Source organism: Maylandia zebra, unplaced genomic scaffold (genome assembly GCF_041146795.1).
Source record: "Maylandia zebra isolate NMK-2024a unplaced genomic scaffold, Mzebra_GT3a scaffold11, whole genome shotgun sequence".
Classification (NCBI taxonomy): Eukaryota; Metazoa; Chordata; class Actinopteri; order Cichliformes; family Cichlidae; genus Maylandia; species Maylandia zebra.
In genome coordinates, this window is record NW_027490041.1 from 2227313 (window position 1) to 2246459 (window position 19147).

The window sequence follows — 19147 nt, forward strand, 5'->3', positions numbered from 1 at the left end:
CAGGTGCATGAAAGGGGCGTGTTTATAGTGAAAGTAGTAGAGAAAGTAAACCCCACGGGAAGGAGGAGGACTCTCAGCAGCTTCCAGCTCATATTCAGACATTTGACTTCTCACTGAAAGCAGCAAGTTTGAGTGTCTGTACCTTAGTTAGAAGAGATAACATGGTCATAGTAATTAGAGTTGATTGAGCAATGCTGTCCTTATAATGTAGTTTATTATTTTTATGGACAAGTCCAGTTTTTCTGTAGAGCCTCTCAAGTTGGTGACAGCAGTCAAAGTTCACGTGTAAACCAGAGCAGCAAATCAGGTCCAAATGTGTTGTTCACAGTGAGTGGGATCATCATTGGCTGCTATGTTAACCTCCTGCAGCTGGATGTCTTTGGTCAGAGAATGGATAGATCACTAAGTCATTGTTGAGTTTAGGGAGACAGTAGACAGTTGGAGGAGGTTCAGCCAGTTGACACACAGTAGATAAAATAACTGAAGGCAGGAGCAGACACCTGTATGACTTTCCACCTCTCACATAGATTATTTCCCTGGGCAGCGCCACAGGGCTGGTAGATGTAAACAAAGCTGGAGGAGAGGATTTATTCATCTGAGAAAAGTCACAGAGTTGTGTCTTGATGCTCAATCATCCAGGTACGTAAATCCCAAAAAGCTTGATTCTGTTCATCTGGATGTTTTCAGTGGGAGAAACGTTTCATCATCATCAGGTGACTTCTTCAGTCTCAGCTGACTGCAGGTTTCAATCTTATAAACAGGACATGTGTATGACTGAAACCAGCCCACTGAAGGAACAATGGGCTGGGAGGTCAGTTCATTGATCATTGGTACGCATATTGTCAGGACCATTGATCAATGGTTGTTGATCAATGGTCATGAGTCCAGTTCACAGAGAGCTGGGGAATGGCTGCAATCACAGCATGTAAGATGGTGACAGTTGTACCCTTGGGCCCCTCCTCCATTCAGAGATGGTCTTTTCACATAAATGGCCTCCTTGACTCCGCCCTCAAACCAGCGTTCACATTTACTCAGGACCTTCTTGATGTGAAGTTCTTCTGCTTCCCTGGCTGCTGTGTCTGTGGGGATGGTGTTTGTTCTGTGTTGTAGCGTCCTGATGACGCCCAGTTTGTGCCCCAGTGGATGATGAGAGTCAAACCTTAAATACTGATCTGTATGCGTAAACAGAGTGAACCTTTAAGACCAGTTGTCTGTACGATCAACTCAGTCACCTGAAACATCTCCAAGTTTCTGGCTTTGATCATCAACCTGTTGGTAGTTCAGCTCTGAACACCAGTGAAATGTTTCTCCCACTGAAATCGCTGCATTCATATGAACAGCATCAACGTTTTGGGATCGTGGAGTTGTGGACAAAGTCTCAGTTAATCAGATAAAGTCAAACCTATAATTGGTAAAGAGTTCGTGGATGATATGCCCCTTGATGGTAAAGAAGTGGATGTTGTGTGGACTAAAGTTCAGAGTGGTGGGTCATTCATAAATATTCTGTTCCAGCTGCTGGAGGACAACATCATCACTTTTGTGAAGAACGAGCTGAAGAAGATCCAGAAGGTTCTGAGTCCAGATTACCCAGAATGCTTAGAGAGTCAGAGGAGCAGCAGCAGAGAGGCGTTTGTGAAGATCACAGTGGACTTCCTGAGGAGAATGAAGCAGGAGGAGCTGGCTGACCGTCTGCAGAGCAGTAAGAGGATTTATCTAAAGATTTAAGCTGCTGGATAAATGAGACATTTTCCAGAGATGGAAGATGGAGCAACATGTTTTAAAGATTAGTTCTTTTTGGAATTGAGTGTTTATTTTTCTTCTCATTCAGAACTTCAAGCTGCAGTTTGTCATCGTAACCTTAAATCCACCCTGAAGAAGAAGTTCCAGTGTGTGTTTGAGGGCATCGCTAAAGCAGGAAACCCAACCCTCCTGAATCAGATCTACACAGAGCTCTACATCACAGAGGGAGGGACTGCAGAGGTCAATGATGAACATGAGGTCAGACAGATTGAAACAGCATCCAGGAAACCAGACAGACCAGAAACAACCATCAGACAAGAAGACATCTTTAAAGCCTCACCTGGAAGAGACGAACCAATCAGAACAGTGCTGACAAAGGGAGTGGCTGGCATTGGGAAAACAGTCTTAACACAGAAATACAGCCTGGACTGGGCTGAAGACAAAGCCAACCAGGACATCCAGTTCATATTTCCATTCACTTTCAGAGAGCTGAATGTGCTGAAAGAGGAAAAGTTCAGCTTGGTGGGACTTGTTCATCACTTCTTTACTGAAACCAAAGAAGCAGGAATCTGCAGCTTTGAAGACTTCCAGGTTGTGTTCATCTTTGATGGTCTGGATGAGTGTCGACTTCCTCTGGACTTCCACAAAACTACAATCCTAACTGACCCTAGAAAGTCCACCTCAGTGGATGTGCTGCTGATAAACCTCATCAGGGGGAAACTGCTTCCCTCTGCTCGCCTCTGGATAACCACACGACCTGCAGCAGCCAATCAGATCCCTCCTGACTGTGTTGGCATGGTGACAGAGGTCAGAGGGTTCACTGACCCACAGAAGGAGGAGTACTTCAGGAAGAGATTCAGAGATGAGGAGCAGGCCAGCAGGATCATCTCCCACATCAAGACATCACGAAGCCTCCACATCATGTGTCACATCCCAGTCTTCTGCTGGATCACTGCTACAGTTCTGGAGGATGTGCTGGAAACCAGAGAGGGAGGACAGCTGCCCAAGACCCTGACTGAGATGTACATCCACTTCCTGGTGGTTCAGGCCAAAGTGAAGAAGGTCAAGTATGATGGAGGAGCTGAGACAGATCCACACTGGAGTCCTGAGAGCAGGAAGATGATGGAGTCTCTGGGAAAACTGGCTTTTGATCAGCTGCAGAAAGGAAACCTGATCTTCTATGAATCAGACCTGACAGAGTGTGGCATCGATATCAGAGAAGCCTCAGTGTACTCAGGAGTGTTCACACAGCTCTTTAAAGAGGAGAGAGGACTGTACCAGGACAAGGTGTTCTGCTTCATCCATCTGAGTGTTCAGGAGTTGCTGGCTGCTCTTCATGTCCATCTGACCTTCAGCAACTCTGGACTCAATCTGCTGGAACAACAACAAACAACATCCAAGAAGTCTGAAACAGGAGAATCTGCAAAGAAACACTTCTACCAGAGTGCTGTGAACAAGGCCTTACAGAGTCCAAATGGACACCTGGACTTGTTCCTCCGCTTCCTCCTGGGTCTTTCCCTGCAGACCAATCAGACTCTCCTACGAGCCCTGATGACACAGACAGGAAGTAGCTCACTGACCAATCAGGAAACAGTCCAGTACATCAAGGAGAAGCTCAGTAAGAATCTGTCTGCAGAGAAAAGCATCAATCTGATCCACTGTCTGAATGAACTGAATGATCGTTCTCTAGTGGAGGAGATCCAACAGTCCCTGAGATCAGGAAGTCTCTCCACAGATGAACTGTCTCCTGCTCAGTGCTCAGCTCTGGTCTTCATCTTACTGTCATCAGAAGAAGATCTGGATGAGTTTGACCTGAAGAAATACTCTGCTTCAGAGGAGGCTCTTCTGAGAATGCTGCCAGTGGTCAAAGCCTCCAACAAAGCTCTGTGAGTAAACATGTTGTCATCGCTTCATTGTTAAAATCATGGGAAATAAATCAGAAATGCTGAGTTCAAAGAGCACTGTAACATTTTTTTAAAATAGTAAATTAAATGATCATCAGTCACTCGGTAAATATATGGTAGTTTTAATGTTTCACTCCAGCATTTCTAAAACACACTTTGTTCTGTAACTCTTATCAAAGGACAATCCAGACCCAGCCTATAAGAACATGAGCTCTGATGCTTCAGCCCCTCTGACAGGTTTATTATCCTCAGCTTGTTCACTTGTCTCCAACTCCAGGAGTTTGGTTGTTTTATTCTAAAGCACAAACTTCACCTGCCAGACTTCACCTACATCTTTTTCTGATGTTCATAATTTAAGTTCAAGTTTGTATCTCACTTTCAGTGCACACCCTCCCTTTTTAAATATAAATCTCTGCTGTGCTGTCATGTTTTCATCCTGTATGGAGGGAGAAACTCGGTCTTCATTACTGAAATTGCCTCTAAGGTCGTGTTTCTTGTCAGTAACCATATGTAACTGTAAGGCTTCCATAACCAGTGTTATCACAGAATTACAGTGGGTTCACTCTGGGTCCTCTACAGTTTCTTCCCACTGTCCACAGACATGCAGTTAGGTTACCTGGTGATCTAAACTTCATGCAGGTGTGAGTGAGAGTGGTTGTCTGTCCCTCTGTGGGCTTAGTGGAAGAGACTGGATGGATCTCTGCTTTGTCTTTGATATATGCTGACAGCAAACATTCTCCATGAAGTCTGCATTTCAGCTCATCTCCTTTATACACACCTTTAACAGGAAGAGTTTTATACAGCTAGTGTTTAAAATCAAGTGTTATTCACAATACACAGGTAATGAGCATGATTATTGAATTACTAAAATTTTCTAAAATAATTGTTTTAGTTAATATTGTATGACAGTGTACACAGAATTATTAGCTCAGTAGGCAGAGTGGTCGCCCCATGATCATAAGGTCAGGGGTCGAATCCACCGAATAGTTACCTTGTGGTACCCCTGAGCAAGGTACCATCAAGGTACCAATCATGTGCACTGGACTGGTAGCACTCATAGTCTCATAGGTTTAAATAAATTTAAAAAAAAAAGGGTTCAACATATAAACAAATTTAATTTGATCACATATATTGTTTGTTTTTTTTGTTTTTGTTTTTTCCCTTTCTCTCACAGACTGAGCAGCTGTAACGTCTCAGAGAAAGGCTGTGAAAATTTGTTGTCAGTGGTCAGCTCCCAGTCCTGTAGTCTGAGAGAGCTGGACCTGAGTACCAACAGCCTGAAGGCTTCAGCAGTAAAGCTTCTGTCTGCTGCAGTGGAGAGTCCACATGCCAAACTGAATGTTCTGAGGTCAGATCAATTTGTATTATGTTTAGTTCTGTTTGTTTATGTGTTTGATGTTTGTTTTTGTTTATGTCTTTATCCAGTTATCCTTGTTTCATAGCATTTTTATTCATTTCAAAGTTAAACAGAAGTTTTACTAACCTGCTCAGCACAAGACAATAAGCTATTGCACCCTGATTACACTTTAACAACAATCTTTATTCATGTTTTTATCTTCAGACTTAACATCTGTGAACTCTCAGAGGAAAACTGTGAAGCTCTGTCCTCAGTTCTCAGCTCGCAGTCCTCTAGTCTGACAGAGCTGGACCTGAGTATCAGAAAGCTGCAGGATTCAGGAGTGAAGCTTCTGTCTGCTGGACTACAACGTTTAAACTGTAAACTGAATACTCTGAGGTCAGATCAGAAAAAATTTAGTTTTTAGAATTATTAATTAAAGTTCATACATATGATGTTGTATCTTAGTATGTTTATGTTTCCTTTAAAAATAGAAAGTCAACATTTAATGTTGTGAAATGTATTAACAAACTCTACATGAGTACTTGTTTTATAGATTGTCTTTTATTTTTCAGACTGAGTGGCTGTAACCTGTCAGAGAGAAGCTGTGAAGCTCTGTCCTCAGTCCTCAGCTCCCAGTCCTCCAGTCTGAGAGAGCTGGACCTGAGTAACTCTGACCTGCAGGATTCAGGAGTGAAGCTTCTGTCCGCTGGACTAAAGAGTTCACAGTGTGCAGTGGAAACTCTCAGGTCAGGATTCAAACTTTTCCACAGATGATCATTTGAAATGTGATTTATATTATTGTATAAACAGGTAACTTTTACAGCTGTCAAGTGAACTTTTATTCACATTTGAGTGGATAATTGGACTCTGAATTACTAAAAGTTGTTATAGTCATGTCTTTGTTTATTTAAAAAAAATACTTCATGTACTGCCTAATTTAAAGATTTAGGCTCCTTTGGGCCCATAATATATATATTTGATTTCTTTGTGAATGAAATTAGGAGGATATTGGCGACTGCTGATTGGCTCGCTGTTTGTTTTTTATTCACAGTACTTAATTTTAAAGGCTGATTTCTCAAAATGAGATGTTTATCTTTTCTTCTACAACACGTGGAGCCACCAAATCTTCTTGCTTGATTTATTCATTACAGTTTGATTTAAAGAATATTAGACTCGTAACATAATAAATATATTTATTTCACTTCTTCTTGAGAGAAAGAAAGGGATGACTGGGTGAGCTCCAGTGGTTCATCCCAGCAGAGAGAGCGGCACACTGGGCTGCAAATGATCACAGTAGTAATGGCCATAGTTTGATAAAACAGGCAGTCTTACCCTGTAGATAATACAGGGTTCTGGTGCCGATGTGGGGGAGGGGAGTCGCCCGGTACTAACTACTACTACTAACTACCTCATCCAGATGTCTTCCCTACTAAACCTGATAAGAAGTAACTGCAGTAGCCTTATAGGTCAAATCAGTTTCACCTGTTAAAGTTAGCTCCACTATTAATTAGGGGTGGGGGAAAAAATCGATACTGTGTAGTATCGTGATATTTTGTTTGCTAATAATGTATCGATACAGGGACAGCAGAAATCGATATTTTGTTACAAACAATTTTTTCTCTGAAGTCAACATGCTCTGGAGTCAGAGCATGTTGACTTCAGAGCATGTTGATCCTTTTTCTGAGCAACAATCCTGACATTCCTTCACTGTCCAAATGTGTTTAACTTTTTTTTTGGCAGCAATAAACATGACAGTTTACTTATTTTAATTTAAGACATGTTTAATTTTAATTAAGTTTGAAACTTTTTTATTTAATGTAAAATTATATATTTTTTTAAATTTACTTTCAAATTCTTCAGTTGCTGAAGGGGCTGCATAGTTTTCATAAATTGCATAGTTCAGAATAGCTATAATTGTACCAGATGGTTGCATTCAGTTAAGTTGGACTAGACTGTAATACAAACCGTTCAGTTTGTCAACAATAAAACTGACTGAAATGAGAGAAAGACTGAGTGTGAGACTTTGATATTAGATAAAATGAATATTGATAAAGTTTACCTTTATGTGCAGAATTTAAATATCGCAAAATATTTTAAAAAATCGCAATAATATCGTATCGTGCGTTAAGTATTGTGATAATATCGTATCGCGAGTTGTATGGTGATTCCCACCTCTACTATTAATGGTGTCACTTGTTATTTCTGGGATGAGTTTAGTAGCCTGAACAGCTGCTTAAAGGAAAGTAATTAAATAATAAAAATAACCTAAGTCCGGGGGAACCTGCAAGAGCTGTTTGCACAAAGAATAATGCTCAGACTTTGAGGTTTTATCGTTTTACACAAGGTTTAAAAATGAATGTCCACAATTGAATTGCAGAAATTGTTATTGAGCTAATACTGATGTAGTTGTTATCTTTGGTAAGGAGAGGTTGGAGGAAGGATGAGCACAGTCAGGCCTAAAGATGCTCTTAATAATAATAATGGATTGCATTTATATAGCGCTTTTCGAGACCCTCAAAGAACCTTTACAATCCCACTACAGGGAGTGCAGAATTATTAGGCAAGTTGTATTTTTGAGGAATAATTTTATTATTGAACAACAACCATGTTCTCAATGAACCCAAAAAACTCATTAATATCAAAGCTGAATGTTTTTGGAAGTAGTTTTTAGTTTGTTTTTAGTTTTAGCTATTTTAGGGGGATATCTGTGTGTGCAGGTGACTATTACTGTGCAGAATTATTAGGCAACTTAACAAAAAACAAATATATACCCATTTCATTTATTTATTTTTACCAGTGACACCAATATAACATCTCCACATTCACAAATATACATTTCTGACATTCAAAAACAAAAGAAAAACAAATCAGCGACCAATATAGCCACCTTTCTTTGCAAGGACACTCAAAAGCCTGCCATCCATGGATTCTGTCAGTGTTTTGATCTGTTCACCATCAACATTGCGTGCAGCAGCAACCACAGCCTCCCAGACACTGTTCAGTGAGGTGTACTGTTTTCCCTCCTTGTAAATCTCACATTTGATGATGGACCACAGGTTCTCAATGGGGTTCAGATCAGGTGAACAAGGAGGCCATGTCATTAGTTTTTCTTCTTTTATACCCTTTCTTGCAGCCACGCTGTGGAGTACTTGGACGCGTGTGATGGAGCATTGTCCTGCATGAAAATCATGTTTTTCTTGAAGGATGTAGACTTCTTCCTGTACCACTGCTTGAAGAAGGTGTCTTCCAGAAACTGGCAGTAGGACTGGGAGTTGAGCTTGACTCCATCCTCAACCCGAAAAGGCCCCACAAGCTCATCTTTGATGATACCAGCCCAAACCAGTACTCCACCTCCACCTTGCTGGCGTCTGAGTGGGACTGGAGCTCTCTGCCCTTTACCAATCCAGCCACGGGCCCATCCATCTGGCCCATCAAGACTCACTCTCATTTCATCAGTCCATAAAACCTTAGAAAAACCAGTCTTGAGATATTTCTTGGCCCAGTCTTGACGTTTCAACTTGTGTGTCTTGTTCAGTGGTGGTCGTCTTTCAGCCTTTCTTACCTTGGCCATGTCTCTGAGTATTGCACACCTTGTGCTCTTGGGCACTCCAGTGATGTTGCAGCTCTGAAATATGGCCAAACTGGTGGCAAGTGGCATCTTGGCAGCTGCACGCTTGACTTTTCTCAGTTCATGGGCAGTTATTTTGCGCCTTGGTTTTTCCACACGCTTCTTGAGACCCTGTTGACTATTTTGAATGAAACGCTTGATTGTTCGATGATCACGCTTCAGAAGCTTTGCAATTTTGAGACTGCTGCATCCCTCTGCAAGATATCTCACTATTTTTGACTTTTCTGAGCCTGTCAAGTCCTTCTTTTGACCCATTTTGCCAAAGGAAAGGACGTTACCTAATAATTATGCACACCTGATATAGGGTGTTGATGTCATTAGACCACACCCCTTCTCATTACAGAGATGCACATCACCTAATATGCTTAATTGGTAGTAGGCTTTCGAGCCTATACAGCTTGGAGTAAGACAACATGCATGAAGAGGATGATGTGGACAAAATACTCATTTGCCTAATAATTCTGCACTCCCTGTATTCATTCACTCTCACATTCACACACTGGTGGAGGTAAGCTACAGTTGTAGTGGTAGGTTAGGTTTTGCCCAAGGACAAAATGACCAAGACAGAGAGAGCTGGCTCATCAGACAGACAAGCTCATCTTGTAACCTACTGGTTCGCTGGTCAGCACACCAGCTGACTAGCACACCGGCTAAATAGCAAATCAGTTAACTAGCAGACCAGCTAACGGCAGCCACAAGCTGAAGGACGATTAAATGTAGTGGAGATATCAGAGATGACACTGGTGTGTCCGATTCACTCTTTAGCACTCTGGTCACTCCGGTGTGTCAGCCAGAACACCACTGAAGGCCAAATGATCCCAGCATGTGGAATAAAGAGCTTAAGGTTTGGTTTGAGACACTTTATTCTTTCACTGATTGATTCTTGCGGCTGTGATCATGTGTGTGGTTTCTTACAAAAAGGAAGTACACAATACAAATACATGACAAATAAGATGAATAGATAAGTTACATATCCAGTTATATGTACGTACATCAGTATAGCTAATATAGCCATATATAAGGACAAAGATCACAGTACTATAATGCAGTAATGTTAAACACAAAGGTGTATATCTACATAAATCTGTCCTATCAGTGATCAGGGTACTGTAGTATACTTCCACTACATAAACTATAGAAACTAAACGACATTAGTGTGACTTTAAGTTACCATCAGTACAGACGAACTGATGGTAGTTGTACAAAATAAAGGCATTGCAATTATTGTGAAGGGCTTCCGGTTAAACTAAGATCAGCTGATTACCTCATAACAAATTGTTTGCTATAGAACGCAGCTCCCACTCTTCATTAATATCATGTACTGTAACTCCCAAGTAACCATGGTTACCCAGCCACGCCCAGTAGTCTCCAGAGAGACCAACAGCTGGTGCACGTTGTAACGCCGTGGCTTTCGTAGTCTCTCCTTTTTCTACAGCTCATGTGTTCTTCTTGTGATGGTGCGTCTTGAGGGAGGCTCATACATGCCGTCATTTGTTGATCCTAAGAACGTTCCTCAGACCGACTTCTTCAACAACACTAATCAGCCTGCAGTTTGTAGCTACTCACTTCACTGTGGTGTTTGTTAGCTTGTCTTTCTTTGGTTTTATCCTGACTCCTCCCACAAGCTGATCCTACGTAGTCTGCCCAAGCCTCCCACCTCTGTTTGTTTGGGTGGTTTGTTTGCTGCCATCAACAGCGTGTAATGCATTTAAGTGATACTTCAGACATGAAGTACTGCGACAATAAAAAACTCAACTTTGCTTAAAAATAACTTTAGTTGTGGATTACCACAAGAAATATTTTATTTTACTTGCGAGTACTGCAGTTAAAAAATGTATTCTGACACATTGGAAATCTGAAAATTCTCCAACACTGAGATATTGGATTAATGAGTTAGCATCCTACTGTACACCTGAGAAGATATCGCATAGTGTAAAAGGGAAATACGGAACCTTTAAAAAAATTTGGGGACCATTTCTTTCAGTATTACCGTCTTTGGACTTGACAGAATATAGAGATGATGTAAATTCCTCTGGGTTTACCCTGAATTGATCCTTGGTTAGGCCCTTCTGATCAGAATTCTTGAATGTTGTGCTGATTCTTGTGTATAGACGGGTGTAAATATGGGCTGTTTGTATACACGAATGTGATGAAGTTGAGAGCCATACAGGGGTAAAGGGGTGGGGGGATGGTGGGAGATGGTGGGAGGGGTTCACACGATATGTTTTTCTTTTTTTTTCTTTTTTTTTTGTTTCCTTTGTTTGTTTGTTTTTGTTTGTTTTTTTTGTTTTTTTTGTTTTTAAATTTCTGTAATTACCAATACTGTTACAATACTGTTATAATTATTATTATTTTTTATTATTCTTAATACGCCCGTATTTTCTGTGTTCGGTCCTCAGAGGGTGGAGGCTATGTTTGAAAGATAAAGATACTAGAGTGTGTTCCTGAGAATATTTTTTTTTTTGGTCATAATAATCTCCATGTTTCCTTTGTTGGACTGTGGGCGAGTGTCAGAACTGAATGTACTGAGTAACATGTGGAGTTTAAATATGTGTCAGTTCCAGTTTTAGAGCTCTAAAGTGCAGCTATCATGTTAGGAATATGTTAGGAATAGACAGGAACACTGAGCACACTGAGGTCAAATCTTTATTTATCCAGTTCATCTGTAGGCTGAGCTCAGTCCATCCATTTAGTGAAATGATGTTTAAAGGTCTCCTTGTTCTGTGAGCGTGCACAGATCCTGAAGCAGAAAGCCTGGGTTAACAGAGAAATGATCATCACTGTGATGATGCTCACCATCTCTGACTGGGATTTGAGGTTTTGTCAAAGCAGCAAAGAAAGCCTGGCTATGTTGGACTGGGTGTGGAAGCAGCTCCCAGTTTGAGTTCAGGAGACAGACACCCTCTCTACTTTGACGATCAGCTTCAAACTTTCCTTTTTGATAAAACTTATAGTTAGAGCTGGATCAGGTGACCCTGAACCATCACTTAGTTATGCTGCTATAGAGATGGATAACAGATGGATTGTTGTTTTGTGTGTCTGCAGTCTGTCAGGCTGTCTGATCACAGAGGAAGGCTGTACTTCTCTGGCCTCAGCTCTGACCTCCAACCCCTCCCATCTGAGAGAGCTGGACCTGAGCTACAATCATCCAGGTGACTCAGGAATGAAGCTTCTGTCGGCTGGACTGAAGGATCCAGGCTGGAGACTGGACACTCTCAGGTATGGAGAGAATGTCTGATATAGGAGGAAGAGCTGGAATCATTTCCTGTGTCTTTCACTCACTTCCTGTTTGTTTCCTGCAGATGAGACATGAACAATCACACATGCAGGAATATTTTCAGGGACAGACACACTAGTCTAGCTGGATAGTACATGGATATTTATGTAGGGGGTCTTCAAGGAGTCTGTTTGCAGGAACATTAATGATAACTGATAAGTCATGTTGAGAGTTTCATTAAAAGTAGACTTACAGTTAGGTAATATTTGGACAGAGACAACATTTTGTAACTTTAGATACAAGTATCAGCCATGTGTGTGTTTCCCATGCTGTATGTCCACAGTCACAGTGACAGTCAGTGACACTGACAGAAGGATGAAACAAGGCTGTGAATCATTTCAGTCTGTGTGTGTGACAAAGAGGCAGACAGGAGCAGCTAACATTTGGAAATGGAAGCTTACTGGAAACACTACATTCACGGCTGAATTCACAATAGATTTGTTCTCAAGTGCACATTTAGCAGCTAATGCTAATACTGTTTTCCCTTTGCTTTCTACAGCAGCTATTGCTAAGTAGGCCACTTTGCTCCGCTAAGGATTTGTGTGACCATGATGGAGACTCTGATAAGCTAATGCTGCTAAGCTAATGCTGTTTATGGGCCCTGTTAGAATCAATATTTCATTCTCATTCTGTTGTTTGAGAACAATATTAACGTTTCACATCATTATAACACAAGAGAAAAGGGTATTGGCATTAGCTACTAGTGCTTATTCACCTCAAATTACCTTTAGCTGCTAATGGCAGCCTACTTAGCACTTAGCATGTCCATGGATAACAAAAGGTCTGCAAAATGCATGTATAAAGAAAAATGCTCTATACAGAGAGTTCTTAAGAACGAGAACTAAAGATGCTGAAATCAGATACAAAAGATATAAAAATAGGTTAACTAATATACTTAGATTTAGTAAAAAGGAATACTATAAGAAGCAATTAGATATAAATAGAAATAATAATAAAAGATTATGGGAAATCCTGAACAGTGTTATAAAATGTGGGACTGGACAAAAGAACTATCCCAAGTATTTCATTTGTAATGACCATGAAGAATACAATATGGATGTTGTGGCAAATAGTCTCAATGAATTCTTTGTAACTGCTGGACCAAATTTAGCAAGAACAATCACTCATCCTGGGAAAGCACAGGAAAAACCCGATACACTGATTGACAGAAATCCATATTCTATGTTTCTCACAGCCGTTGATGAAAATGAAGTTCTTGAAATTGTCAAAAAATGTAAAAATCACAAATCTTTGGATTGTAATGATATTGATATGATAGTGGTTAAAAGAGTCATTGAGGCTATTATAAAACCATTTACATACATCTGTAATTTATCATTTCAAACTGGTCGATTTCCAGATAGAATGAAAATAGCAAAAGTTATACCTCTATACAAATCTGGAAACAAACACCATTTCACAAACTACAGGCCTGTCTCTTTACTACCTCAATTCTCAAAAGTTCTTGAAAAACTGTTTAAAAACAGACTGGAAAAATTTATAGATAAACATAAACTACTCACTGAGAGTCAGTACGGATTCAGATCAAGCAGATCAACATCATCGGCACTATTAGATTCAATAGAATACATCACAATTTCCATAGACAAAAAGCAATATGTGGCTGGGTTATTCATAGATTTGACAAAGGCATTTGACACTATAGATCATGATATATTAATAAGAAAACTGGAACGTTATGGTGTCAGAGGGGTAGTTTTAGATTGGGTCCGGAGTTATTTAAGTGACAGAAAGCAGTTTGTGAAAATAAATGGTGGTTGCTCCTTATGTATGGACATTGCTTGTGGTGTACCCCAAGGGTCAGTTTTGGGTCCAAAATTCTTCAACTTGTACATTAACGACATCTGTAAAGTGTCCAAAGTATTAAAAATGGTTCTCTTTGCTGACGATACAAACATTTTTTGCTCTGGTGATGATCTGCAGAATTTATTGGAGGATATGACTAATGAAATAAGTAAAGTGAAGTTCTGGCTTGATAAAAACAAATTAAATTTGAATAAATCTAAACTTATGTTATTTGGAAATAGTAGTTTAAATACAAATGCAAAGATTCAAATAAATGGTGTTGATATTGAAAGAGTCAGTGAAAATAAATTTCTGGGGGTAATAATAGATGAAAAACTTAACTGGAGAGCTCACGTAAGATATATTCATTCCAAAGTATCACGAAGCATTGCAGTACTAAACAAGGCAAAACAGGTATTCGACAGAACATCACTTCATATTCTCTACTGTTCACTGGTTTCACCATACTTAAGCTATTGTGCAGAGGTCTGGGGCAATAACTATAAAACCACATTACATTCACTTTTTACTCTTCAAAAGAAAGCAATTCGAATCATCCACAATGCAGGTTATAGGGAACATACAAACTCACTATTTTTGCAGTCTGAAATATTGAAAATTGACGATATAGTGAAATTCCAAACAGCACAAATTCTATTCAAAGCAAAAAATAAAGAACTGCCAGGTAATATTCAGAGTATGTTTTTTTTGAAAGAAGGAAGTTATAATTTAAGGGGTTTTTGTAACTTCAAAACAATGAACGTACGTACTACAAGAAAAGGCTTTTGTGTTTCTGTTCAAGGAGTGAAACTATGGAACAAACTGAATATGGAATTAAAGCAATGTCCAAACATAAAACTGTTCAAAAAGAGTTATAAAAATATGATCTTCTCGATCTATAAAGAAAAGGAAAATATTTAAATTAAGTGAATGTCTCTATTTAAAAACAAACAAACAAAAAATTCATGATGTGATATTATAGTATATAGTATATCAGAAATCTGTTCACTATTTTTATTACAAATTATATCAGTAAGGAAGCTGACTAAATATTCACTGATAATTTATGGGACAGGGGTGGGATTAAATAAGTGTATACTTCTTCCCACTCCCTTTCAACATGTAAATTAATCAGAATGTTTTTTTGTATGTAATTTGTATAGTATATTTTTTTTCTCTCATTTCTTTTCTAAATGTACTTGTATATTGTTCACATGTTGAAATAAATTACCAATCAATCAATCAAACTCCTCACTAATATAATGCTAATTTACATCAAATTAGCATTAACTGCTCATATTGTTATAAGGAAAGAGAAAACGGTATTAGCATTTGCTGCTAATAATTATTCACCCCTAATTAGAATAAGCCGCTAAAAGCAGCCAACTTAGCATTAATTCCTCACTTTGTTGTTACCCAACGGAAAAGAGTATTAGTATTAGCTACTATCATTTTTAATAAGTAAGAGAAAACAGTATTAGCAGTAGCGCATAATGCTAATTCACGTCAACGTAGTATTAGTTAATAATGGCAGCCTACTTAGCATTAACTGCTCACTAATATAATGCTAATTCGCATCAAATTAGCATTAGCTGCTCAAGTTGTTATAAGGAAAAAGAGAAAACGGTATTAGTATTAGCTGCTAATAATTATTCACCCCTAATTAGAGTTAGCCCCTAATGGCAGTCTACTTAGCATTAACTCCTGACATTGTTATAATGCAGGGGAAAAGAGTTACCATTATCGGATAATGCTAATTCTCATCAAATTAGCATTAGTTAATAACGGTAGACTTCATATCATTAGCTGCTGTCATTCTTACAAAGCAAACAGTATGAGCATTAGCTGTTAATCCTTTTTGATCTAAAATTAGAATTAGCCACTAATGGCGTATTGTTAAAAAGTAAGAAAAAACATTGTTAGCATAAGCGGATAATGCTAATTCATCTCAAATTAGTATTAGCTAATAATGGCACCTGCTTAGCATTAGCTGGTCACATTGTTATAAGGCAAGAAAATATGGTATTAGCATTAGCTGCCAATTTCTATTTACCTAAAATTAGCATTAGCCACTAATGGTAGCCTATAGCAAAAACTTCTTAATGCTAAATGAAGTTAATTAATGCTAAGTAGGTTTAACTGAAATTAAAGTAGTGTTAGCATTAGCTGCTGATATTGTTAAAAGGCAAGATAAAACATTGCTAGCAGCAGCGGATAATGCTAACACACATAATAATTAGCATTACCTAATAATGGCAGCCTTCTTAGCATTAGCTGCTCATATTGTTATAATGCAAGGGAAAAGAGTTGGCAAAAACAGTGTTAGCATTAGTGGATAATGCTAATTCACCTAAATTAGCATTAGCTAATAATGGCTACGTACTTAGCATTACCTACTAATATTGATATAAAGCAAGAAAATATGGTATTAGCATTAGCTTCTAATGCTTTCTCATCTAAAATTAGAATTAGCCACTAATGGCATCCTATTTAGCATTAACTCTTCACATCGCAAGGGAAAAATTAGAATTCAATAAAAAAAAAAAAAAAGTGTTCACATTAGCTACTTGTATTGTTAAAAAGTAAGAAAAAACATTGTTAGCATAAGGGGATAATGCTAATTCACCTCAAATTAGTATTAGCTAATAACGGCAACCTACATAGCATTAGCTGGTCACATTGTTATAAAGCAAGAAAATATGGTATTAGCATTATCTGCCAATTCCTATTCACCTAAAATTAGCATTACCTGCTAATGGCAGTCTACTTAGCATTAACTCCTCACTAATGTGATGCTAATTCACATTAAATTAGCTTTAGCATTAGCTGCTAGCATCAGCCTACCTAGCACTAGCTGCTCACATTGTTAAAAGGGAAGAGAATACGATATTAGCATTAGCTGGTAATATTTATTCACCCCTAATTAGAATTAGCCACTAATGGCAGCATACTTAGCGTTAACTCCTCACATTGTTGTAATGCAAATGAGGCTAACTTGCATTAAATTAGACTGCTGTTATTAGCTAATGCTATTTAGCAGTAGCTGCTCACATTGTTATAAAGCAAAGGAAAACGATATGAGCATTAGGTTCTAATGCGTATTTGCCTTAAATTAGACGTAGGTGCTAATGGCAGCCTACTTAGCATTAGCAGCTCAGATGTTGTAATGCTAGGAAAAAGAGTGTTAGCATTAGCCGTTCACATTGTTATAAAGTTAAGGGAAATAGTGTTAGCATTAGCTACTCACATTGTTAAAAAAAGTAAGTGTTAGCATTAGTGCATAATGCTAATTCATGTCAAATTAGCATTAGTTAATAACGGCAGCCTATTTAGCATTAGCAGATAATGTTGACCTTGGCCCACTGGAAAAGTTAAGAACTAAAGATTTAGGAGTGTTTCTCGATAGCTCTTTCTCATTTGAGAAACAAATGAATTCTGTTATTAAAACCAGCTGTAAGCTTTATATTGTTGATTGTCATTTATGCTTAGAAATATTTACTCATATATGCTTAGAGTTGTATAATCGATTGCATAATGATAGAGGTTTGATCCTCAGTAGTCTGTAAAGACTCTGTGTGCCTTCCAGAGTGCTCTGGCTTGCACACACCACTTGGGGCCATGAGAGAGGTCGTACCCTCTCTTACTGATTTATGGTGTAGGACAGGGGTCTCAAACTCAATTTAGCTGGGGGCCGCTGCAGGCAGAGTCTGGGTGAGGCTGGGCCGCATTAGGTTTTCCACAAGAAAGGCATGGTTAAAAAATTCCAATCTTCTCAAATCTCTTTATTTTTATTTTTTAACACAAAATATTAAAATTAAATAAACAAATTAAGAATTAATAAGAAAATCAATCAATGTGTAAAACATAAATAAAATAATAATAAGATATTTTTAGTCAGTGAACTTGTGTGTTTCTTTCAGTCTTCTATATCTGCATTGTTTAGATTGAAATGTCTGTATTAACAGTTCTATAACCTTCTTCTGAACATGAATGGAACACTGTAGAAAATGAACTGTTCTTCTGAACATGGCTTCTCTTGCCTACTCCTTGCTGCTACAGACCTGGCAGCGTTTCCTCTCGCATAGCCGAGCCAGATTTGGCCTGAGGGAGGAAGCAGTTGTGACCCTCAGTATGTCTTGAAGATGATCATCCATAAGTCTGGACCTGTACTTGGACTTATTGAAGTTCAAAGTGGAGAAGAGCTTTTGGCACAAGTATGTGCTACCAAAAAGGCACATGGTCCACTTGAACATTCGGGAAAGCCGAGGGAAACTAGGGCTCAAGTCTCTCAAAAATTGTCCAAGCTTGTCTGCTTTTCCACTCACCTCCCTGAACTTTGCTTTGAGTTCAGAGTTGCACTGCAGCTCAATGAGCTCCATTTGAAGCACAGAAGGGGCATCTTGCACATCAAAGGAGAAGGGGTCCGCAAAAATGTGAAAGGTGGCTCTGTGTGTCTTGAAGTCAGCAAATCTGTGATCAAATTCCTCCTGTAGCCTCAAAATGACATCAACATACTCGTCAGCACTGAATGGTGTGCCTGCATCCACGAGTGCCTTGCATGCTGGGAAATGGCAAAGGTTTGTCTGAGAGAGCTGAGCTTTCCAGAGCGCCAGTTTTGTGGAGAATGCTCTCACGTTGTCATAGGCAGCACTGACAAGTTGCCCCTGGCCTTGTAACGTCTTGTTCAGTACATTAAGCTCATGTGTCATATCAACAAGAAAAGCTGAGTCCATGAGCCATTTGGGATCAGTTAGCACAGGAACACTAACTCCATCCTTCTCCATGAAGGCTTCACTTCTGCTCTCAACTCAAAAAGTCTCTTTAATACATTTCCCCTGCTGAGCCAACGTACCTCAGTGAAGTCGAGCACATCCCCATATTCTGACTCCATTTCCTCTAAAAAAGCTCAGAACCTTCGGTGCTTTAAGCCCCTGGATCTGATTTGGTTGATGCATTTCACAACAATAGACATCACATTGTCAAACTTCAGGCATTTGCTGCAAAGGACCTGCTGATGGATGATGCAGTGCAGAGCAATGGCCTCCTCCACGCCTTCCTCTTCCAGTTTGTTTTGTGCCACCAGTCCATGTTTCCTCCCTGTCATTGATGGCGCTCCATCTGTTGTTATTCCAACAAACCTCTTCCATGGCAAACCAACATTCTCAATGGCATCACACAGCTTGTAAATATCTGCTGAGCGGTGGTCTGGCCATGCATTGGAATTACTGTGAGCAGCTCCTCCATCACTTCAAAACTGTCATCAACACCACGGACATACATTGGGAGCTGGGCAGTGTCGGTGATGTCTGTGGTCTCATCAAGAGCGACTGAGTATACACTGAAACATTTGGCTTTCTCACACAGTTGGTCAGAAATGTCACTTGACAGGTCAGAAATGCGATCTGCTGCGGTGTTGGCAGAAAGGCTGATGTTGCTAAACTGACCTTTCTTTC

At 39.3% G+C, this 19147-nt stretch overlaps 2 protein-coding genes and 1 long non-coding RNA gene across 3 annotated transcripts in view; 2 read left to right on the plus strand and 1 right to left on the minus strand.

The window, feature by feature from the left end:
* The window catches only part of LOC112432912 (protein NLRC3-like), a 414611-nt gene that overhangs the window by 34065 nt on the left and 361399 nt on the right, over nucleotides 1–19147 (plus strand). The gene's annotated exons all lie outside the window — the stretch shown is intronic.
* Nucleotides 1–19147, minus strand: part of LOC112432910 (uncharacterized) — a 232358-nt gene that overhangs the window by 10500 nt on the left and 202711 nt on the right. The window lies entirely within an intron of this gene.
* Nucleotides 1380–13241, plus strand: LOC143416048 (protein NLRC3-like). Its single transcript, XM_076881414.1, has 6 exons — nucleotides 1380–1699; nucleotides 1829–3626; nucleotides 4819–4992; nucleotides 5206–5379; nucleotides 5556–5729; nucleotides 11657–13241. Exons 1-6 carry the CDS (start codon nucleotides 1432–1434, stop codon nucleotides 11847–11849), a joined length of 2781 nt encoding a protein of 926 aa, XP_076737529.1. The 5' UTR covers nucleotides 1380–1431; the 3' UTR covers nucleotides 11850–13241.

Coding starts and splice junctions, on each gene's coding strand:
- LOC143416048 (XM_076881414.1), top strand. CDS start 1,432: ATGCCCCTTGATGGTAAAGAAGTGGATGTTGTGTGGACTAAAGTTCAG. Junction 1,700..1,828: donor GGCTGACCGTCTGCAGAGCA/GTAAGAGGATTT, acceptor CTTCTCATTCAG/AACTTCAAGCTGCAGTTTGT. Junction 5,380..5,555: donor TGTAAACTGAATACTCTGAG/GTCAGATCAGAA, acceptor TTTATTTTTCAG/ACTGAGTGGCTGTAACCTGT.